This window comes from Pelodiscus sinensis, chromosome 4 (assembly GCF_049634645.1).
Source record: "Pelodiscus sinensis isolate JC-2024 chromosome 4, ASM4963464v1, whole genome shotgun sequence".
NCBI classification, from domain to species: domain Eukaryota; kingdom Metazoa; phylum Chordata; order Testudines; family Trionychidae; genus Pelodiscus; species Pelodiscus sinensis.
This window is the reverse complement of record NC_134714.1, coordinates 133,796,165-133,818,097: the sequence shown is the minus strand read 5'-3', so window position 1 is coordinate 133,818,097 and position 21,933 is coordinate 133,796,165. Positions and strand designations below refer to the sequence as shown.

General features: G+C 64.5%; 3 protein-coding genes across 8 annotated transcripts in view; all 3 read left to right on the top strand.

Annotated features, from left to right (window-relative positions):
* The window catches only part of LOC106732762 (perforin-1-like), a 68,645-nt gene that overhangs the window by 10,684 nt on the left and 36,028 nt on the right, over window positions 1-21,933 (top strand). Inside the window, exons 1-3 of one of the 5 annotated variants that reach the window (XM_075928684.1) lie at window positions 1,051-1,165; window positions 4,263-4,826; window positions 5,961-7,237. In XM_075928684.1, the coding sequence (XP_075784799.1) occupies window positions 4,315-4,826; window positions 5,961-7,074 (1,626 nt within the window). In that variant the 5' untranslated portion in view covers window positions 1,051-1,165; window positions 4,263-4,314 and the 3' untranslated portion in view covers window positions 7,075-7,237. Of the gene's footprint in view, window positions 1-1,050; window positions 1,166-2,007; window positions 2,052-3,324; window positions 3,546-4,262; window positions 4,827-5,960; window positions 7,238-21,933 lie in introns of those variants that run through there. The other 4 variants (XM_075928680.1, XM_075928679.1, XM_075928685.1 and 1 more) reach the window with 4 other exon arrangements.
* LOC102462304 (perforin-1-like) overlaps window positions 3,526-21,933 on the top strand; it is a 113,657-nt gene continuing 95,249 nt past the window's right edge. The window contains exon 1 of the mRNA XM_075928699.1: window positions 3,526-3,549. The gene's annotated coding sequence lies outside the window, so the exon portion shown is untranslated. The remainder of the gene's footprint in view (window positions 3,550-21,933) is intronic.
* Window positions 10,975-16,195, top strand: LOC142829292 (perforin-1-like). Of its 2 annotated transcripts, none has more exons than XM_075928675.1 (3): window positions 10,975-11,129; window positions 13,508-14,072; window positions 14,882-16,195. In XM_075928675.1, the coding sequence occupies exons 2-3, from the start codon at window positions 13,528-13,530 to the stop codon at window positions 15,993-15,995; spliced, it is 1,659 nt and encodes a 552-aa protein (XP_075784790.1). In that variant the 5' UTR covers window positions 10,975-11,129; window positions 13,508-13,527; the 3' UTR covers window positions 15,996-16,195. The 2 variants fall into 2 exon arrangements, with proteins under 2 accessions (XP_075784790.1, XP_075784791.1); XM_075928676.1 differs by having other exon boundaries at window positions 11,051-11,129; window positions 13,392-14,072.

The window sequence follows — 21,933 nt, the reverse complement described above, 5'->3', positions numbered from 1 at the left end:
CAGTGGGGGTGGGGACGTGTCCTGCTCAGCACAGGGGGGAGAAACCACTGAGCCCAGAACTGAGCTAAATTCAGGGGACAAGAAACGATCAGACAGGAGGAGGGTCCAGAGCCCTACCCAGGGCCCTACCCAGGGCCCTTGAGGGGAACAGCCGGGTGGCTTAGGATGTGTCTGGGGGGGGGGGGGGGGGGGGGGGCAGGCAGTCAGAGGGGGAGAGGGCTGTGCCCAGGGCTGCGGGGACAGAGGCTGTCAGGGGAGCAGGGGAACCGAGCAGTGCAGCCGGCCAGGAGCAATGTTCCCTCTAATGTCTTCTACCTATCGGCAGTTGTTTTCAACCTATGTGCGGAATATTTTTTTATGTGCACTGAGGCCTCTACACGGTGCACCACCCATAGAACACAAAGAGCGCTGGGGATGCTGTTAGTGAGGTGGGCAGCACTGGCATCTCCCCGCAGGGGCCGCACAAGCGCTTGGTTCCCAGGGGACGCTGGCCAGGAGGGGGAGCAGGCAGCAGGGCAGCCTCGGGGTTGGGGCTGCCAGAGCCAGCGCGGCCCGGAGCTCACGGTGCCCTGGGCACATGCTGCACAGGGTCTGTAGCAGCCAGGCTGGAGAGCAGCGAGGGGATGGGGGAGGCCTTGGGGAGGGGACAGAGTGGGGGGTGAGCATCCCCCCTTCTCCTTCTACAGAGCCTGGAGGGGGCCCCACGCACCCCTCCCCCAGGGCACCAGCCAGCCTGGGACTGCGGAGCTCTGGGCCGGCTGGGGTGGGCGGGGGGCCCCTCCGGCCCTGGGTGCAGCGGGGAGGGGACTGGGCCCCGCAGCCCGGGCACCAGAGGGGAAGGACTCAGGCTCTGCCAGCCCGGACAGGTGCAGAGGGGGGGTCTGCCCAGGCACTGGGGGGGCCGGGGGCTCACCGGGGGTGGGGGGAGGGGTGGCCGGTCAGGGTTTCCTTTGCCCAGGCTGGAGGGGGGGGGCTGAGGGAGGGTCAGTGTCTGGGCCAGGCACCACGGGGTGGGCGGAGAGAGGGGGGGGGGCCCGAGGGGAGGGGGCGGAGCATCCCTGGGAACACCAGCCCCCAGCGCCTGGGGCTGTATTTAGAGGGCACCCGGCAAACCCGGTGGCAGGGAGTCTGGGCGCTGGATCCCTCCGGCCTGGGCACAGAACAGGTACGTGCCGGACACGGGGAAACGCAGGGGACGGATCCGGGGCAAACCCGGAGCTCTGGGGAGAGGGAGCCACGGCCTGGGCCCTGCCCAAAGCGGGTGACTGGGATTGGGGGGGGGGGGGGCAGGGGAGGTGCCCGGCAGGGGGCAGAGGAGGGAACTTCCCACCCAACAGAGACACTGCAGAGCTGACTCCACCGCCCTGGTGTCTCCCCTTCTGTCCCCCCAGCACTGACCCCTCTGACCCCTAAACCCCCGATCTCCTCCTTCACCCCCTTTCTACTCCACCTGCCCCCCCACATCTCCCACCACTCCCCATTGCCCCAGCGCCCCTGCCCCAGGAATCGTTCCTTCCTGGCCCCACATCCCAGCACACAGATTGGGGTGGGGAGAGGGGGAGAGGGCCCCTAATTCTATGCACACAGCCAGGGCAGAGGGCCTCGTTCCCGCCCCCCGATGATCCTGGCACACACGGGGGCGAGAGAGGGACTCAGAGCCACCCACACCCTGGAGCAGACACAGGTCGGGGGCTCAGGGCCGCGTGTTAGGGGTTGAGGGAGGGGTCCCTCTGCTCTGCCCCCTTGTCTCTTTCCCAGTGCCCTGGCTCTCCCCACACCCAGAATCCTAGGGCGGGTGAGAGTCACCCTGAAGTCGCCCAGGGGGGCAAAGTGCCAGGGGTGGTTGGTGTGACGTGTCGGGATTGTGAACACACAGAACCAGCCGCAAGGGGCCGGGGCTTGAAAATGCTTTGAACACTCCGGAGAGGGGATCTGCACACTGCAGTCGAAAGGGATTGTTCATCCAAACTGGGGAGGGAGGCGTCTCACTCGCACTCAGCCACACGGACAGTCCCGGGCCGGATGAGGAGCGGAGCAGGAGGCAGCTCCTGGTAACTGACTGTCCCAAGGAGACTCCTGAGCTGGTCCGCTGGCCAGGCGATGGAGCAGAGGGCGTTGGGCTCCCCTTGCCAGTCAACCAACAACCTGTGTCCGCAGCCCTCTCTCCGGAGGGATCAGCCACATGCAGCGACTCTGGCACACAGTGGGCTCCGTGGGGTACAAGTGGGCTCCGTGGGGTACAAGTGGGCTCCGTGGGTGTCTAGGGAAAGCTTGTGCGTTGCTGCGTCTGTCTGTCCTGCTCCCCTGCCTGTGGGCTGTGTGCGGAGGGGAGGCGTGTCGGCTCCGTGCTGGGATCGCAGGGGTTTGCTTCTGGGAGACACAACAGGCGTCCCCACCAAGCGTGGCAGGGCTGAGCGTCCCAACACAGGATGTAGTCCAGAGACTTCTGTGATAGCAAAATATCCCATCCCTGCGATGCCTTAGAGAGGACCCCCAGGCTTGCGCTGGAAGTAGCCCTGTTTTTAAGGAGTTTGCCCTGACTTGACCTCTCAGCGGTGCCCCCAGAACCTGTGACATTAACGGGCCAGACAATCCCCAACATTCAGGGTTATTTCCAGCACGTACATTCCCCGGGCCAGCAATGACACAGGTTCCTCTCCCCGACTGGCTAGTCTGAACCCCACAGCCCCCTGAAAGGGACCCGGCCTTGGGCTCCCTCCCCGATAGCCAGTCCAATCTGACGAGGAAAATCTGGTTGATGGTATAAAAATGGCCAGTCCCAAAGGCTCGGCCCCAGGCTCCCCCAGAGCAGCGAGTGTTTCAGCTCTTCCCCGGCTCACACTCACAGCCCCCCGGTCACTGCACCCCACCCTACGAAACTGGGGGGGGGGACTGGGTGAGAGGTCAGCACACACAGGTGAGAACAGGGTCTGAGCTCCGTTCCCGGGAGAGATCAGGAGCGTGGGAGCTGCGGAGACGCCTTTCCCGCGCCGGCGTGTCGGGTTCCAGGCCATGCCCGGTGCCAGGTGATTTCCTGCCCGGCCTGCTACTTCCGAAGGGCCGCCAAGGGGCGATTCGCTGCATGGATCGGCACCCGGCCCCTGCCCATCTCGGGCCAGTCACAGGGAGTTCCCTGCAGGCTGGAAGGAGGCGCAGGGACAGGCTGTTAGTGCCCCCCGGGCCCTCTGCCTGCCAGCATGGCCGCTGGCTGGCGGGATCCCGGAGCCCAGGAGCCGCTGGGGGCCACTGGCAGCCTCTGACACTGGGGATGTGAACACCCAGCGCAGGGCCTGTGTCTCCGGAGAGGCCCCTCCCTGTTGACTGTAGGGGACCCTGTTAATGTTTAACCCCTTGTGTCCCCACCCCCCTTTCTGTGTTTGGACTTTTCTGTCTGAGCCAAGACACTGCAGAAGTTTTCAGGGAACTATCCACAGTGACTCCAAGGTCTCTCTGGAGTGGGAACAGCTGCACCACCCCCGATTTGGGGTGGACACGTGGGATTCTGTCTTGCCCTGTGCGTTCCTGGCACCTCTGCCCTTTGTCTGGTAGGTGGAAGACTGGCCAGGTTTGCAGGATCCTCTCTGGGTCTCTCAGTACCTGGTAGGACCAGCCCTTTGTGACCTGGTGGAGCTAAGAGCTGCCTCTGGGCCTGGGGCCTGGGCCTTAAGCAGAGCTCAAGTGCGAAATTCAGGGGTTCAAACTTCAGACGGGCCCACAACCCCCAGCCCCGCTTAACCTACGTGGCACCACTGCTGATCCCCAGCTGCTGCACCACAGAGGTGGCCGCATCTCAGGGCCCTTTAGGAGGGAGACACAGTCTGAGAGCCCCCGCTGGAGGGGCTGCTGCTCATGGGGGGATTCAAAGCCCAACAGGAGGGGAGATTCACCGGGGGGTGAGGTGGGGGTAGGACGCCTCCCTGCTGGACACCTTTGCCATTGCATGGAATGAGAACTCCTCCCCAATGTGTTTTACATCCCCTCCTACTCAGAACAAAACCAAGCGCCTCCTAGTGGACAGAATCAGAACTGCCAGCGTGTGTGTCATAGCCCCTGTACTGCTCACCCCATGCAGCAATTTTCTGTTAGATTCAGAGGGGTGGACCGGCTCTAACGTAGGTTGTTGGAATCTTTCCTCTCACATGCAGGGAGAGTTCTATCAGCCTGGATATTTCTGGGATGCTGGTAGCATGTGTGGTGCCTGCGGAACTCCCTGCCACTGGATTCCCATTAATGAAGGCTCTCTCTGTTTCTCTCCCACTAAGGAGGCTCAGACACAGAAAGCCGCTCCCTGGTGAGGGCGCCCTGGTACCAGCCATGCCGAATTGCAGCATCTTCATCTCACTCCTCCTCTTTCTCCCTGGAGTCTCCCCCTACTGCTACACCGCCACGGCACCGAAGTGCAGAGAGACGACGCCCTCGATGCCTTGGCACAGCCTGGTGGGGAAGGGCATCGACATCACCACGCTGGGCTGGACGGAGGCCTCCCTGCTGGACACCAGCCTGTGGCAAGGCCCTGATGGCACCTGCACCCTGTGCCAGAGCCTGCGGCAGGACAGGAAGGTGCCACTGGCCGTGGTGGACTGGAAGGAAAACGCTGCCTGCAAACAGGAGGTGAGAAGCTCGGTGGAGGAGTCGGCTGGAAACGTGGCCCAGGCAGTGGCATCGGCTGTGACCAGCGACTGGAAGAAGGAGCTGGGTCTGATGGAGGAGACAAAAGACCTGGCCCTGGGGGGGGCGCGATCCCCGCTCGCCAGCTTCGCCTACGAGAAGGAGCAGCAGGACAAGTACATGTTTGTGCTCAGTGAGGTGTCCTGTGTGTATTACAGGTGAGAGTCCCCTAATAGGTCCCTGCTCCGCCCCCTGCAGCACAGCGCCCCCTGCTGGGCCCCCGCCCCGCCCCCTGCAGCACAGCGCCCCCTGCTGGGCCCCCGCCCCGCCCCCTGCAGCACAGAGCCCCCTGCTGGGCCCCCGCCCCACCCACTGCAGCACAGCGCCCCCTGCTGGGCCCCCACCCCGCCCCCTGCAGCACAGCGCCCCCTGCTGGGCCCCCGCCCCCTGCAGCACAGCGCCCCCTGCTGGGCCCCCGCCCCGCCCCCTGCAGCACAGCACCCCCTGCTGGGCCCCCGCCCCGCTCCCTGCAGCACAGCACCCCCTGCTGGGCCCCCGCCCCGCTCCCTGCAGCACAGCGCCCTCTGCTGGGCCCCCGCCCCGCCCCCTGCAGCACAGCGCCCCCTGCTGGGCCCCCACCCTGCTCCCTGCAGCACAGCGCCCCCTGCTGGGCCCCCGCCCCGCTCCGTGCAGCACAGCACCCCCTGCTGGGCCCCCGCCCCGCTCCCTGGAGCACAGCACCCCCTGCTGGGCCCCCCCTGCTCCCTGCAGCACAGCGCCCCCTGCTGGGCCCCCGCCCTGCTCCCTGCAGCACAGCGCCCCCTGCTGGGTCCCCACCCTGCTCCCTGCAGTACAGTGCCCCCTGCTGGGCCTCCGCCCCGCTCCCTGCAGCAAGCGCCCCCTGCTGGCCCGCGCCCCCCCCCCTGCAGCACAGCGCCCCCTGCTGGGCCTCCGCCCCGCTCCTTGCAGCAGAGCGCCCCCTGCTGGCCCGCGCCCCGCCCCCTGCAGCACAGCGCCCCCTGCTGGGCCCCCACCCTGCTCCCTGCAGCACAGCGCCCCCTGCTGGGCCCCCGCCCCGCCCCCTGCAGCGCAGCGCCCCCTGCTGGGCCCTGCTCCATTCCCTGCAGCACAGCGCCCCCTGCTGGGCCTGGTCATTCTGTTAGGATTGCTACTCCCTCCACAGCTGCACTGGGGCAATGGGGAGCACTGAGTATAAGGGAGAGTGTCAACTACTGAGCTCCCCTCAGGAAAGCTACAGAGTTGGCACTGAGGTGGGGCGGTCAGTTATCCTGGGGAAAGGAGCAGGGGCCTGTCGCTGGCTCATCGCTCCTCTTTCTTTCCCTTCTGGGCAGATTGAGACTCACTCCTCAGCACCGGCTGGCGCCACAATTCTCCCAGGCCCTGCACCAGCTTCCACCCAGCTACGAACCTGACACGTACCGGTCCTTCCTGGCCACGTACGGCACCCACTATCTGAGCCAGGCAGTGCTGGGTGGACTCGTGCGGCAGCTGTCGGCCATCCCGACCTGCCGGGCAGTGCTGGACGGGCTGACAGATGCTGAAATCAGGGAGAACTTGGGCTCTGAGTTCTTGGAAGACCTGGGATTGAACCAGTTCTCCTCAGATTCCCACACCCACGAGCCGAGCAGCCAGGGCAACTTGAGTTCCCCGATGTCCTACATGGAGAAGCGAGTCGAGGTTATCGGGGGGAGCAGGCACACCAAGGAACTCTTCTCCACCAACCAAAGCACCACGACATTTGCAGCCTGGCTGGAGAGCCTCAAAGCCAGCCCCGGCCTGGTCTCCTACTCCCTGGGGCCCATCCACACCCTGGCGAGTCCGGGAGACCCCCGGCGGGAGGCGCTGAGGCAGGCAGTGAAGGAGTACGTGGCTGAGCGGGGGCAGAGGATGTGTCCTTGGAGCTGCTCAGAAGGCGGCTACTTTGACTCCTTGGATCCCTGCACTTGCCACTGCTCTGGGAACCCCCTCACCAACTCCATGTGCTGCTCCCTCCGGCGGGGTGGGGCCCGGCTGAAGGTTCGTGTGATGTCGGGCAAAGAGCTGTGGGGGGATGTAACAACCAACACCGACGCCTACGTCAAGGTCTTCTTCCAAGGCCAGGAGCTGCGGACAAGCTGCATTGCAAACAACGACAACCCCGAGTGGAACGAAGACCTGGATTTCGGGGCGGTGACGCTACCAGAGAAGCCCAAACTGAACATGCAGGTGTGGGACAGCGACGTCCTGCCGGACGACCTGATGGGAGGCTGCTTCACCTACCTCAAGGCCGGCAGGAACGTCACGCTCAAGTGCAACCTGGAACGGGGCCATGTGGTGTTTTCCTACTCGCTGGAGTGCGGGCCCAACCTGGGCGGGGACAGCTGCCAGGAGTACGTGCCTGTGAGGGGCTACGGGGAGAGAACCCAGGAGTCCTCGCCCACAGCCAGCTCCCCTCCATCTCTGTAGCCCCCAGCCCCTTGCCTGAGCTGGAGTTCCCAAGGCTCTCAAGGAAATACAGCCCCCCTCCTTTCCCAGCAACCCCCCAACTTCGAGGGCGAGCTCGGGTTTTGCCTGCACCGTGCAGTTCCACCTCAGCAGCATCACACTAATAAATGTGGGACCGGCTTGATTTCTCTTTATTTTTTAGAACAGGCACCCTCACCTCAGACACTCCCTGGGGGCTCCGTGGGCTGGGCTGGGCGCCGTCCCGCATGGCAGCCTGTCCCGGCGCAGGACAGGGAATGGCCGGGAGTGGGTGTTGAATGGGCAGGTCAGGACCTTTCCAAAGTCTGGGATATTTCCTTCCTGGGCCAGGAGTGGGCGTCGGGGGCGTCTCGTGTTCTAGCGACGGGCGTCTGCATTGGCACAAGCCCCAAAACAGCCCCCTAGGCCCAGAGAGTAAAAGCGACTTTTGAATAAACCAGGCCCAGTTCTGCTGGCCACAAGCTGGCGCCCCCTGGTGCCTCCCCTGGGAACACCCTCCCCTGCCCCCTGGGGCCCTGCTGGCTGCTGCTCTGGCGCCCCCTGGTGCCTCCCCTGGGAACACCCTCCCCTGCCCCCCTGGGGCCCTGCTGGCTGCTGCTCTGGCGCCCCCTGGTGCCTCCCCTGGGAACACCCTCCCCTGCCCCCCTGGGGCCCTGCTGGCTGCTGCTCTGACGCCCCCTGGTGCCTCCCCTGGGAACACCCTCCCCTGCCCCCCTGGGGCCCTGCTGGCTGCTGCTCTGACGCCCCCTGGTGCCTCCCCTGGGAACACCCTCCCCTGCCCCCCTGGGGCCCTGCTGGCTGCTGCTCTGACGCCCCCTGGTGCCTTTCCTGGGAACACCCTCCCCTGCCCCCCTGGGCCCTGCTGGCTGCTGCTCTGGCGCCCCCTGGTGCCTTTCCTGGGAACGCCCTCCCCTGCCCCCTGGGGCCCTGCTGGCTGCTGCTCTGGCGCCCCCTGGTGCCTCCCCTGGGAACACCCTCCCCTGCCCCCTGGGGCCCTGCTGGCTGCTGCTCTGGCGCCCCCTGGTGCCTCCCCTGGGAACACCCTCCCCTGCCCCCTGGGGCCCTGCTGGCTGCTGCTCTGGCGCCCCCTGGTGCCTCCCCTGGGAACACCCTCCCCTGCCCCCCTGGGGCCCTGCTGGCTGCTGCTCTGGCGCCCCCTGGTGCCTCCCCTGGGAACACCCTCCCCTGCCCCCCTGGGGCCCTGCTGGCTGCTGCTCTGACGCCCCCTGGTGCCTCCCCTGGGAACACCCTCCCCTGCCCCCCTGGGGCCCTGCTGGCTGCTGCTCTGACGCCCCCTGGTGCCTTTCCTGGGAACACCCTCCCCTGCCCCCCTGGGCCCTGCTGGCTGCTGCTCTGGCGCCCCCTGGTGCCTCCCCTGGGAACACCCTCCCCTGCCCCCTGGGGCCCTGCTGGCTGCTGCTCTGGCGCCCCCTGGTGCCTTTCCTGGGAACACCCTCCCCTGCCCTGTCATCTCTGTGGCCCCACAGCGACCTGTGTCCCTTCATAGCAGCCGTTCCTCCCTTTCCCATGCGAGGGCCTCTGTGCCCCCCCACTTCTTTCCCCCATATCAGGGGCTCTGTGTGTCCCCCATTCCCCCATGCCAGGGCTCTGGGAGCCCCTCGTTGCCCCCCTTTCCCTGTCACAGAGCTCAGAGGTTACAAACATCAGAGCGGCCAGACTGGGCCAGACCAAAGGTCCATGTAGCCCGGTGTCCTGCCTGCCGACGGGTGCCCCACAGGGAGGGCCGTACGTAGGACAGAGGAGCCGGTCTCCTGTCCCACTCGGAGCAGGCGAGGCCGTAGCTAGAGAGCCGGCCCGCCCCGGGGAGCTGCCTGCGGGGAGGACGTGGACACCCGGCCAGAGTCCAGAGGAGAGCGACAACGCGAGAACAGGGTTAAATTCCCACAGGCGGGAATCCGGTTTCCTGTGTCTTTCCCCCTTTTCTCTTGTTCTCCTTCGCCCCAGAGTGTCCGTGTCAGTGGGGCTGGGTTGGGAGCCGTGAGGATGGGACCGGACCCTTCCCAGCCACGGCTGCTCCTGCTGCTCCGCCAAAGGGCTGAGCTCAAGCGCCGGGCCTCCGACTCTCATCCACAGACAGACTGTGCCTTCGAGTCTCTGGTTTTATGCCTCTGGAACTAGCAACGTTCCACAGGCACAACCCATCCCGGCAGCATCCCCGAAACCGGCAACCTCTACACCCCTCCCGGGAGAACGCCAGCAACCTATGCTACAGCCTGCCCACCCCTCGCCCTCCGGATCCCAAAGGGAATCGCTGCTGGGTGTGAGCAGTGCAGGGGCTATGACACACGCAAGCTGGCAGCTCTGACTCTGTGCACTAGGGGGCGGTTGGTTTTCCGTGTTGCTGTTTGGGAGAGCCTCCAAATCAGCCACAAGCTGGTGCCCAGTGACACCCAAGGGACCTGTCTTTTCCCTGCCCTTTGCCATCCCTTCCAGGGCTTGGCCCGCCACACACAGCTCCCTGGGCTGGCCTGTTGCACAGAGCTGGGAAGGGCCCACACGTCGGCTGCCTCCCCAGTGTCAGTCGCACTCCCCCCCACCCGCCCTGCAGTGCGTCGGGGCTGGGTCAGTGGGGAACAGGCCAGCGACCTTTTCTGGGCTCTGTGTGCTGTTCTTCCCCCCCCCCCCCCCCCGCCCTTTACAGTTGGGCGGTTTCTGGGAAATGCCGGGGCTGGAGCCAGCGTCCCTGGAAGATTTTTACTGTCAGCTTCCGATTGGCTCTTCAGCTTTGTTTACACTGTAGGAACCAAACCCGCCAATCGCAGTCCCAGGACAGTGGGGGTGGGGATCAAACCTGGGACAGTGGGGGTGGGGACATGTCCTGCCCAGCTCAGGGGGAAGAAACCGCTGAGTCCAAAGCTCAGATAAATGCAGGATACAAGAAATGATCAGACAGGAGGAGGGTTCAGAGCCCTACCCAGGGACCCCGAGGGGAACAGCAGGGCGGCTTCGGGTGTTTCTTGGGGGGTGGGTCAGTCGGAGGGGGAGAGGGTTGTAACCAGGGCTGTGGGGACAGCGGCTGGCAGGGGAGCAGAGGAACCAAGCAGCGTAGCCAGCCAGGAGCAATTTCTCTCTAATGTTTTCCATCTCTTGGTGGAGTTTTTCCACCTATGTGCGGAATAATTTTTTATGTGCGCCGAGGCCTCTGCAACGTGCACCACCTGTAGAAAAAAGTGCACTGAGGGTATTGTTAGTGAGGTGGGCAACACTGGCATCTCCCCTGAGGGGCTGCACTAGCGCTTAGTTCCCAGGGGATGCTGGCCGGGAAGGGGAGCGGGGAGCAGGGGAGCCTCAGGGTTGAGGCTGCCGCTTGCAGTTCCTTGGGCACAGGTGTCAAAGGGACTGCAGCAGCCAGACCAGAGAGCAGTGGGGGGGGGGGGGGGAGGACTTGGGAAGGGGCAGAGTGGGGGGGGGAAGAGGCAGCAGGAAGGCAGGGCCTGGGGGTGGGGTCAGGATATTCGGGAAGCTGCTCCGCGTTCACCCACTTGGCCCGTCAGTGGCAGTGCTGGGGCTCAATGTAGCATCCCCCCTCCTCCTGCCCCAGAGCCTAGAGGGGCCCCACGCACCCCTCCCCCAGGGCACCAGCCAGCCTGGGACTGCGGAGCTCTGGGCCGGCTGGGGTGGGCGGGGGGCCCCTCCGGCCCTGGGTGCGGCGGGGAGGGGACTGGGCCCCACAGCCCTGGCACCAGAGGGGAAGGACTCAGGCTCTGCCAGCCCTGACAAGATGCAGAGGGGGGTCTGCCCAGGCTCTGGGGGGGCCGGGGGCTCACCGGGGGCGGGGGGAGGGGCGGCCGGTCAGGGTTTCCTTTGCCCAGGCTGGAGGGGGGGGCTGAGGGAGGGTCAGTGTCTGGGCCAGGCACCACGGGGTGGGCGGAGAGAGGGGGGGGCCCGAGGGGAGGGGGCGGAGCATCCCTGGGAACACCAGCCCCCAGCGCCTGGGGCTGTATTTAGAGGGCACCCGGCAAACCCGGCGGCAGGGAGTCTGGGCGCTGGATCCCTCCGGCCTGGGCACAGAACAGGTACGTGCCGGACACGGGGAAACGCAGGGGGGGGGGGGGGGCAGGGGAGGTGCCCGGGCAAAGGAGGGAACTTCCCAAGCAAAGTGCAGAGCTGACTCCACCGCCCTGGTGTCCCCCCTTCTGTCCCCCCAGCACTGACCCCTCTGACCCCTGAACCCCCGATCTCCTCCTTCACCCCCTTCCTACTCCACCTGCCCCCCCACATCTCCCACCACTCCCCATTGCCCCAGCGCCCCTGCCCCAGGAATCGTTCCTGCCTGGCCCCACATCCCAGCATGCACACGGGGGCAAGGTGAGGGGCAGAGACCCCCTAATTCAGTGCACACACCCCAGGGAGATGGTTGTTGTGACCTGACAGTTGTTGTGAACCTCTGGGCTCCGTGGGGTACAAGTGGGCTCCGTGGGTGTCTAGGGAAAGCTTGTGCGTTGCTGCGTCTGTCTGTCCTGCTCCCCTGCCTGTGGGCTGTGTGCGGAGGGGAGGCGTGTCGGCTCCGTGCTGGGATCGCAGGGGTTTGCTTCTGGGAGACACAACAGGCGTCCCCACCGAGGGTGGCAGGGCCGATGGGCCGGCGAGTCGAGGCTCTGGGCGGGTCGTGGACGTTCGGGGGGGCCCATCCCCAGCTGAGGAGTTTTGCTGTGACTCTGCAGAGTCTGAGCCACGGCTGCCGGGCGGAGTCACACCTGGACAAGGGACTTGTGTGATGGACCGGGCCGGGTCTGGGCACCGCTGAGGGCGTCTGCCCAAATTCGGACGTGAGCGGGAAATTCCCCAGTGCACTGGGAGAACGGCTCCCTGGGCGTGTTTAGACCTTGGCTCGGGGAGTCCAGTTTGCACCTGAATCCCAGCTCAGCAGAATCTCTCTCCGGTCTGTGTTTGGAGGTTTCTGTCTCAGGCTGGCAGCTTGCAAGTCTGAAACTGATCAGGGGACTTTTGTATGTTGCTGCTCCTAATGCCTGACCTGTGTGCACTGATCCGTCTATTCAGAGGGAGTCTGGTTTGGCGGATGCCCAGGGCAGGGGGCGTTGCTGGCACCCAATGGCCTATGTCACCTTAAGGATGGGCCCCTCCAAGCATTTCTGGTGCCATTCTCCCTACCTTTCCCAAATCCAAGGTTGCTTTTTGAGGTGGGACCTCCAGGCCGGCCTGTGGAGTTCACGCTGTGGGCTGCCATGGCTGTACATCGCGGCAGTGCGACACTTTCTGTCTGTGATCGGTTCCTTCCCGAACCATTCCCAATATTCTCTGCGCGTTTCCGACAGACACTGCAGAGGTTTTCAGGGAGCTCTCCGCAGCGACTCCCAGATCTCTCTGGAGTGGGACCAGCCGCGCCCCCCCCGATGTGGGGTCACACGTGGGATTGTCTTGCCCTGTGCGTTCCTTTGCGTTTCCGCTCCCTGGATTCCCTCTGCCCCCGGCGCCCAGGCACCCAGTGCTGGGAGGCCCCTTTGCAGCGCTGGGCAGGCAGCTCTGCCCTGCAGCAAGACGGGGAATGTTCCACCTCTGTGTTTGTGCCTTTCCCAGGGTCGTTAAGGAATAAACTGAACCGCCTGGTCCCCATCCAGCCCCCTGCGCCCCCACGACTCCCCCTCCCCCCACCGTTTGCTCCTGCCCTTTGATTCTGCCCAGAAGGCGGAGGACCAGCCAGGTTTGCAGGATCCTCTCTCGGTCCCTCAGTGCCTGGCAGGCTCAGCCCTTTGTGACCGGCCTCCCCCGCCTCCCTGGTACAAACCTCGTGACCCACAGGCAGAGCTGGGAGCAGCCCAGGCCCTGGTGCAGCTAAGAGTAGGGGTTCAAACCTCAGGGGGGACCACAGCCCCTCCCTACACCCCCCTTACCTACGTGGTACCACTGCTGTTCCCCAGCTGCTGCACCACAGAGGTGGCCGCATCTCAGGGCCATGCGATGGATCCCTTGGGAGGGAGACACAGTCTGAGAGCCCCTGCCTGAGCGGCCGCTGCTCATGGGGGGATTCAAAGCCCGACAGGAGGGGAGATTCATTGGGGCGTGGGGGGAGGGCTGTGCACAGCAGCTTGTCCATTGCATGGAATGAGAACGACTCACTAATGTGTGTTTTATGTCCCCTCCTACACACAATATAATCAACTGCCCCCTAGTGGACAGAATCAGAACTGCCATCTTGTGTGTGTCATAGCCCCTGCACTGCTCCCATCCTCCCCCCCCCCTGCAGAAATTCTCTGTTAGATTCAGAGGGGTGGGCCAGCTCTAACATTGGTTGTTGGAATCTTTCCTCTCACATCCAGGGAGAGTTGTAGCAGCTTGGAGGTTGCTGGAATACTGGTAGTATGTCTTGTGCCTGTGGAACTCCTTGCCACTGGATTCCCATTGATGAAGGCTCTCTCTGGTTCTCTCCCACTAGGGAGGCTCAGACACTGAAAGATGCTTCCTGGTGAAGGCGTTACCGCACCAGCCATGCCTAGTTGCAGCATCTTCATCCCACTTCTCCTCTTTCTCCCTGGAGTCTCTCCCTACTGCTACACCGCCACGGCTGAGAAGTGCAGTGAGACGACGCCCCCGATGCCTTGGCACAGCCTGGTGGGGAAGGGCATCGACATCACCACGCTGGGCTGGACGGAGGCCTCCCTGCTGGACACCAGCCTGTGGCAAGGCCCTGATGGCACCTGCACCCTGTGCCAGACCCCGCGGCAGGACAGGAAGGTGCCGCTGGCCGTGGTGGACTGGAAGGAAACCGTTTCCTGCCAACAGGAGGTGAGAAGCTCGGTGGAGCAGTCAGCTGGGGCCGTGGCCCAGGCCGTGGCATCGGCTGTGACCAACGACTGGAAGAAGGGGCTGGATCTGACGGAGGAGACAAAAGACCTGGCCCTGGGGGGGGCGCGATCCCCGCTCGCCAGCTTCGCCTACGAGAAGGAGCAGCAGGACAAGTACATGTTTGTGCTCAATGACGTGTCCTGTGTGTTTTACAGGTGAGAATCCCCCCGGTAGGTCCCCCCGCTCCCTGCAGCACAGCGCCCCCTGCTGGGCCCCGCCCTGCTCACTGCAGCACAGCGCCCCCTGCTGGACCCCCGCCCCGCTCCCTGCAGCACAGCGCCCCCTGCTGGGCCCCCGCCCTGCTCCCTGCAGCACAGCGCCCCCTGCTGGGCCCCCGCCCTGCTCCCGGGAGCACAGCGCCCCCTGCTGAGCCCCGCCCTGCTCCCTGCAGCACAGCGCCCCCTGCTGGGCCCTGCCCTGCTCCCTGCAGCACAGCGCCCCCTGCTGGGCCCCCGCCCTGCTCTCTGCAGCACAGCGCCCCCTGCTGGGCCCCCGTCCCGCTCCCTGCAGCACAGCGCCCCCTGCTGGGCCCCCGCCCTGCTCCCTGCAGCACAGCGCCCCCTGCTGGGTCCCCACCTGCTCCCTGCAGCACAGCGCCCCCTGCTGGGCCCCTGCCCCGCTCCCTGCAGCACAGCGCCCCCTGCTGGGCCCCCACCTGCTCCCTGCAGCACAGCGCCCCCTGCTGGGCCCCCGCCCCGCCCCCTGCAGCGCAGTGCCCCCTGCTGGGTTCCTGCCCCTCACCCTGTAGCAAAGCGCCTCCTGCTGCATCTGGTCATTCTTTTGGGTTTGCTACTCCTACTGCTTCACTGGAGCCATTGGGGAGCACTGAGTATAAGGGAGAGTGTCACCTACTGACCTCCCCTCAGGAAAGCCACAGAGTTATCACTGAGGCAGTGAGGCCAGTTTTCCTGGGGAGAGGAGCAGGGGACTGTAGCTGTCTCATCTTTCTTTCCCTTCTGGGCAGATTGAGACTTACTCATCAGCCCCGGCTGGCTCCACAATTCTCCCAGGCCATGCGCCAGCTTCCACCCAGCTACGAACCTGACACGTACCGGTCCTTCCTGGCCACATACGGCACCCACTATCTGAGCCACGTAGCGCTCGGCGGGCGCATGCGGAAGCTGACGGCCATCCCGACCTGCCGGGCAGCGCTGGACGGGCTGACAGACACTGAAATCAGGGAGACTCTGGGCTTTGAGTTCTTGGAAGACCTGGGCTTGAACCAGTTCCCCTCGGACTCCCACACCCATGAGCCAAGTAGCCAGGGCAACTTCAGCTCCCTGGTGCCCTACCTGGAGAAGCACATTGAGGTGACGGGGGGGAGCCGCCACACCAAGGAACTCTTCTCCACCACCCAGAACACCACGACATTCACAGCCTGGCTGGAGAGCCTCAAAGCCAGATCCAGCCTGGTCTCCTACTCCCTGGGGCCCATCCACACCCTGGCGAGTCCGGGAGACCCCCGGCGGGAGGCGCTGAGGCAGGCAGTGAAGGAGTACGTGGCTGAGCGGGGGCAGAGGATGTGTCCTTGGAGCTGCTCAGAAGGCGGCTACGCCGACACCTTGGATCCCTGCACTTGCCACTGCTCCGGGAACCCCCTCACCAACTCCATGTGCTGCTCCCTCCGGCGGGGTGGGGCCCGGCTGAAGGTTCGTGTGATGTCGGGCAAAGAGCTGTTTGGGGACATCACAACTACCACCGACGGCTACGTCAAGGTCTTCTTCCAAGGCCAGGAGCTGGAGACAAGCCTCATTGCAAACAACGACAACCCCGAGTGGAACGAAGACCTGGATTTCGGGGCGGTGACGCTACCAGAGGAGCCCGAACTGAAAGTGGAGGTGTGGGACAGCGACATCTCGCCGGACGACCTGTTGGGAGTCTGCTTCACCCAACTCAAGGCCGGCAGGAACGTCACGCTCATGTGCAACCTGGAACGGGGCCATGTGCAGCTTTCCTACTCGCTGGAGTGCGGGCCCAACCTGGGCGGGGACAGCTGCCAGGAGTACGTGCCTGTGAGGGGCTTTGGGGAGAGAATCCAGGAGTCCTCGCCCACAGCCAGCTCCCCTCCATCTCTGTAGCCCCCAGCCCCTTGCCTGAGCTGGAGTTCCCAAGGCTCTCAAGGAAATACAGCCCCCTCCTTTCCCAGCAACCCCCCATCTCCGAGGGCGCAGGGCCGTGCATATTCCCATTCCGTCACTCTTTGCAGTAGCTCTGGTTTTGCTGCACCGTGCAGTTCCACCTCAGCGCCATCGCGCTAATAAACGTGGGACCGGCTTGATTTCTAGTTCCTTTCATTTTAGAACAGGCACCCTCAGCCCAGCCGCTCCCTGGGGGCTCTGTGGGCTGGGCTGGGCGCCGTCCCGCATGGCAGCCTGTCCCGGCGCAGGACAGGGAATGGCGGGAGCGGGTGTCGAATGGGCGGGACGGGACCTTTCCGAATTCCGGGGTTTCTCTCCATGGGGCAGGAGTGGGGGTCGGGGGCGTCTCGTGTTCTAGCGACGGGCGTCTGCATTGGCACCGGTTCAGCCCCTGCACAAACAGCCCAAAGCCGAGACCCCCAGTGAAACAAGCCCCAAAACAGCCCCCCGGGCCCAGAGAGTAAAAGCAACTTTTGAATAAACCAGGCCCAGTTCTGCCGGGCACAAGCTGGCGCCCCCTGGTGCCTCCCCTGGGAACACCCTCCCCTGCCCCCTGGGCCCTGCTGGCTGCTGCTCTGGCGCCCCCTGGTGCCTCCCCTGGGAACACCCTCCCCTGCCCCCTGGGGCCCTGCTGGCTGCTGCTCTGGCGCCCCCTGGTGCCTCCCCTGGGAACACCCTCCCCTGCCCTCTGGGGCCCTGCTGGCTGCTGCTCTGGCGCCCCCTGGTGCCTCCCCGGGGAACACCCTCCCCTGCCCCCTGGGCCCTGCTGGCTGCTGCTCTGGCGCCCCCTGGTGCCTCCCCTGGGAACACCCTCCCCTGCCCCCCTGGGCCCTGCTGGCTGCTGCTCTGACGCCCCCTGGTGCCTCCCCAGGGAACACCCTCCCCTGCCCCTCTGGGGCCCTGCTGGCTGCTGTTCTGGCGCCCCCTGGTGCCTCCCCTGGGAACACCCTCCCCTGCCCCCCTGGGCCCTGCTGGCTGCTGCTCTGACGCCCCCTGGTGCCTCCCCTGGGAACACCCTCCCCTGCTCCTCTGGGGCCCTGCTGGCTGCTGCTCTGACGCCCCCTGGTGCCTCCCCGGGGAACACCCTCCCCTGCCCCCTGGGCCCTGCTGGCTGCTGCTCTGGCGCCCCCTGGTGCCTCCCCTGGGAACACCCTCCCCTGCCCCCCTGGGCCCTGCTGGCTGCTGCTCTGACGCCCCCTGGTGCCTCCCCTGGGAACACCCTCCCCTGCTCCTCTGGGGCCCTGCTGGCTGCTGCTCTGACGCCCCCTGGTGCCTCCCCTGGGAACACCCTCCCCTGCCCCCCTGGGCCCTGCTGGCTGCTGCTCTGATGCCCCCTGGTGCCTCCCCGGGGAACACCCTCCCCTGCCCCCTGGGCCCTGCTGGCTGCTGCTCTGGCGCCCCCTGGTGCCTCCCCTGGGAACACCCTCCCCTGCCCCCCTGGGCCCTGCTGGCTGCTGCTCTGACGCCCCCTGGTGCCTCCCCTGGGAACACCCTCCCCTGCTCCTCTGGGGCCCTGCTGGCTGCTGCTCTGACGCCCCCTGGTGCCCCCCCTGGGAACACCCTCCCCTGCCTCCTGGGGCCCTACTGGCTGCTGCTCTGGCGCCCCCTGGTGCCTCCCCTGGGAAAACCCTCCCCTGCTCCTCTGGGGCCCTGCTGGCTGCTGCTCTGGCGCCCCCTGGTGCCTCCTGGCCTGCTCTGTACCCCCAGAGCACTCTGTGTCCCTTCACAGTAGCTGTTTTTCTCTCCCCCATGACAGGACGTCTGTGCGCGCTTCTCTCCCCTCCGCTATGTTGGGGCTCTGTGCACCCCCCACTCCTTTCCCCCATTTCAGGGGCTCTGTGTGTCCCCCCATTCCTCCCGTGCCAGGGCTCTGGGAGCCCCTCTTTGCCCCCCTTTCCCTGTCACAGAGCTCAGAGGTTACGAACATCAGAGCAGCCAGACGGTGCCAGACCAAAGGTCCATGTAGCCCGGTGTCCTGCCTGCTGACGGGTGCCCCACAGGGAGGGCCGTACGTAGGATGAAGGAGCTGGTCCCCTGTCCCACTCCGAGCGGGCGAGTCCGTAGCTAGAGAGCCGGCCCACCCCGGGGAGCTGCCTGCAGGGAGGACGTGGGCACACGGCCAGAGTCCAGAGGAGAGCGACAACGCGAGAACAGGTCGGGACACGCGGCCTGCGAGGAAAGAGGAGAGACGGAAACTCAGTCTGAAGCAGGGAGCTCAGCGCTTGCTCCACCGGCCCCATCACCTCTGGGGTCACGGACGCCTCCCAACTCCTGTGTTGTATCCACAGAGCAGCTTCACTGCTGGCCACAGGCAGCTGGGGCTGTGGGGAACCTGGTGGGCAGCTAAGGAGATGCAGTATGTGGCCCCCATATTTGGCATAAAGGCTGCAAAACCCCAGCTCCCCTCTGCCCTGTGACCAATTCTTAACCTCCAGAGCCAACTCATCAGCTGCCCCTCTCCCCCACTGTCCGCCCCACAGGCTCGCTGGACAGTAGCTTCATTCTTTGGGTACCACCTACATTACAGAAAGGAACGTAAGTCCCTTTGCAAAGACACAGACGCACACACGCAGCCCTACACACACACACAGAGACACACTCACACACGTCCGAACACAGGCCCTCCGAGGGTGCCTCTACACTGCACCTGCAGCTCGAAATAGCCTATGCCATGTGAGCGTTGCACCGTGCGTAGCGTATTTCGAGTCAGTTTCCAAAGAGCGCTCCTCCGAAACGCCCCTTGCTCCTCGTGAATGTCGGAAGAGCGAGCCCGTTCTGTTCCGAAAGAACAGAGGCGCTCTGAGGACGCGGAATCGGTATTTGGGGACACCGGCAGCGTCCCGAGGCAGCGCGCAGTGTAGACGCACCCGTAGACTGGTCTGACCCTGGCTATGCGGCTGTGGGTTGGGTCCAGTCCTTAAAGGAGACCAGGTCCCTCCTGCCTCCCCTATTTCTGCTGCCACGCCTGGTGGCTGTGTCTGGCAGTGACAGGCCTGCCCTGGCTCGCAGAGCCTGCCGGTTTGAGACAGAGGGACACTGTGAATAAATCCCGGCCGTGCTAGTCTGGAACTGACGACAGTTAAAAAACAAGACATGGTCCTGGATCCCTTAGTGTGCCTAGACCGCATCCCTCTGGCGACAGAGGCACGTAGAGTTGTTTATTCGGCACAGGGAAATGAAGTGATTTAAATCATCGCCCCTTCGTTTAAATTAAAATGGCTGCCGCGCTGTGCCGATCAGCTGTTTGTCGGCTCATCGTGGCAGTCTGGACACTCCACGGTCGACATCAAAGGCATTTGTCGACCTCCCCGATAAACCTCATCCCACGAGGCATAACGGGGAGGGCGACAAGTGCCTTTGAAGTCGACCGCGGAGTGTCCAGACTGCCACGATGAGCCGACAAACAGCTGATCGCACAGCGCGGCAGCCATTTTAATGTAAATCAAGCGGTGATTATTTAAATCGCCGCTTCATTTCCCTATGCCAGGTAGCCTAATCTACAGGCCTCTGTAGCCAGAGGCTTGTAGTCTAGACACACCCTGGAGACTAACAAACCATGAGGATTGGATTAGGAGCTTCCCTGGCTCCCTTCTTTGGACACTGGTAGTGTGATCCTGTGTTTCTGGGGTGCTGCCTCCTGCAGCCTGTCAGAGGGATTATCCGACCCCCCTCCCGTCCCCTCCCACTTCCCTAGTCCTCTGGCGCGCTCAGAGACAGTCCAGAGCTGGGACAATTCAGTGAGACTTGGGGTAAACTTCCCAGAAGCAGGAATCCAGTTTCCTGTTTCTTTTCCCCTTTTCTCTTGTTCTCCTTCGCCCCAGAGTGTCCGTGTCAGTGGGGCTGGGTTGGGAGCCGTGAGGATGGGACCGGACCCTTCCCAGCCACGGCTGCTCCTGCTGCTCCGCCAAAGGGCTGAGCTCAAGCGCCGGGCCTCCGACTCTCATCCACAGACAGACTGTGCCTTCGAGTCTCTGGTTTTATTCCTCTGGAACTAGCAACGTTCCACAGGCACAACCCATCCCGGCAGCATCCCCGAAACCGGCAACCTCTACACCCCTCCCGGGAGAACGCCAGCAACCTATGCTACAGCCTGCCCACCCCTCGCCCTCCGGATCCCAAAGGGAATCGCTACTGGGTGTGAGCAGTGCAGGGGCTATGACACACGCAAGGTGGCAGCTCTGACTCTGTGCACTAGGGGGCGGTTGGTTTTCCATGTTGCTGTCTGGAAGAGCCTCCAAGGCAGGCATAAGCTGGTGCCCAGTGACACCCAAGGGACCTGTCTTTTCGCTGCCCTTTGCCATCCCTTCCAGGGCTTGGCCTGCCAAGCGAACAGAGCCGGCTCTAGGTTTTTTGCCAGCCCAAGCAAAAAAACTCCCTCCCGCCCTCATTTCTTGTTCTACTCCCTCAATATCAGCAGCGGTATCAGTCCTGAGCGCTAAATGTAGGTCCTGGCGGTGCTTCATGAGGTCGTCTTTAGAAAACGGATTGTTAATAGCGTATAAAAATTGCAAAGTTTCACAAAGACCTTGCAACTGATCAAATCGCTCTTCAGTGGAAATTCTCGCTACATCCAAAATACAACGGACACGTTCAACGTCAAAGCTGTCGTTTGGATCGAGAATCGGATCATCACGAGCCTCAGAACGCAACTGTGTTCTCGAGCCCCAGGCTCGGCTGCTGCACCAAGACCTGCAGCTGCTCCAGCGCCTGCAGGGCCTTCTCCAGCGTGGTCCACGTGGCCGTGCCCAGGTCGCAGGGGCTCCGGCGGGTGCCATGGTCCTGGCCAGAGGGGAGACAGCGCTTCCTGCACCGGGGCCATGCCCCCGCGGACCTCTCCTCCCGGACCCCTGTGGGCAGGGCTGACCCGAAATAGGCGGCCAGCGGGATCCGGGTGCCAGCGCTGCGTAGTGGGCTGTGTCATCTCCCGCGGGCCTTTAAAACCGGCGGGGGTGGGGGCGCCCGGGCATTGCTGGGAGTGGCTGCTTAACTGGAAATGCTGCCCCTGGAAATATGCCGCCCCAAACACGTGCTTGATTTGCTGGTGCCTCGAGCCGGCCCTGCAAGCGCAGCTCCCCCGGCTGGCCTGCTGCACAGAGCTGTGTCGGCTGCCCCCCCAGTGTCCGTCCCACTCCCACGCAGGGCGGCGGGGCTGGGTCAGAGGGAACAGGCCAGCGACCTTTCTGGGCTCTGTGTGCTGCTCCCCTCTCCCCCGCCCTTTACACCTTGGCGGTTTCTGGGAAATGCCGGGGCTGGGTCAGTGGGGAACAGGCCAGTGACCTTTCTGGGCTCTGTGTGCTGCTCCCCTCTCCCCCGCCCTTTACACCTGGGTGGTTTCTGGGAAATGCCGGGGCTGGAGCCAGCGTCCCTGCAAGATTTTTACTTTCAGCTTCCGATTGGCTCTTCAGTTTTGTTTACGCTGTAGGAACCAAACCCGCCAATCGCAGTCCTGGGACAGTGGGGGTGGGGATCCAACCTGGGACAGTGGGGGTGGGGATCCAGCCTCGGACAGTGGGGGTGGGGATCAAACCTGGGACAGTGGGGGTGGGGATCCAGCCTCGGACAGTGGGGGTGGGGATCAAACCTGGGACAGTGGGGGTGGGGATCCCTCCTAGGACAGTGGGGGTGGGGATCCAGCCTCGGACAGTGGGGGTGGGGATCCAACCTGGGACGGGGGGGTGGGGATCCCTCCTAGGACAGTGGGGGTGGGGATCCCTCCCACCAGGGACGTATCCTGCCCAGCTCAGGGGGCAAAACCGCTGAGGCCAAAATTGGGTAAATTCAGGGCACAAGAAATGATCAGACAGGAGGAGGGTTCAGGGCCCCACCCAGGGAACCTGAGGGGAAGAGCCAGGAGGCTTAGGATGTGTCTGGGGGGGGC

Coding starts and splice junctions, on each gene's coding strand:
- LOC142829292 (XM_075928675.1), top strand. CDS start 13,528: ATGCTTCCTGGTGAAGGCGTTACCGCACCAGCCATGCCTAGTTGCAGC. Junction 14,073..14,881: donor GTGTCCTGTGTGTTTTACAG/GTGAGAATCCCC, acceptor CCTTCTGGGCAG/ATTGAGACTTACTCATCAGC.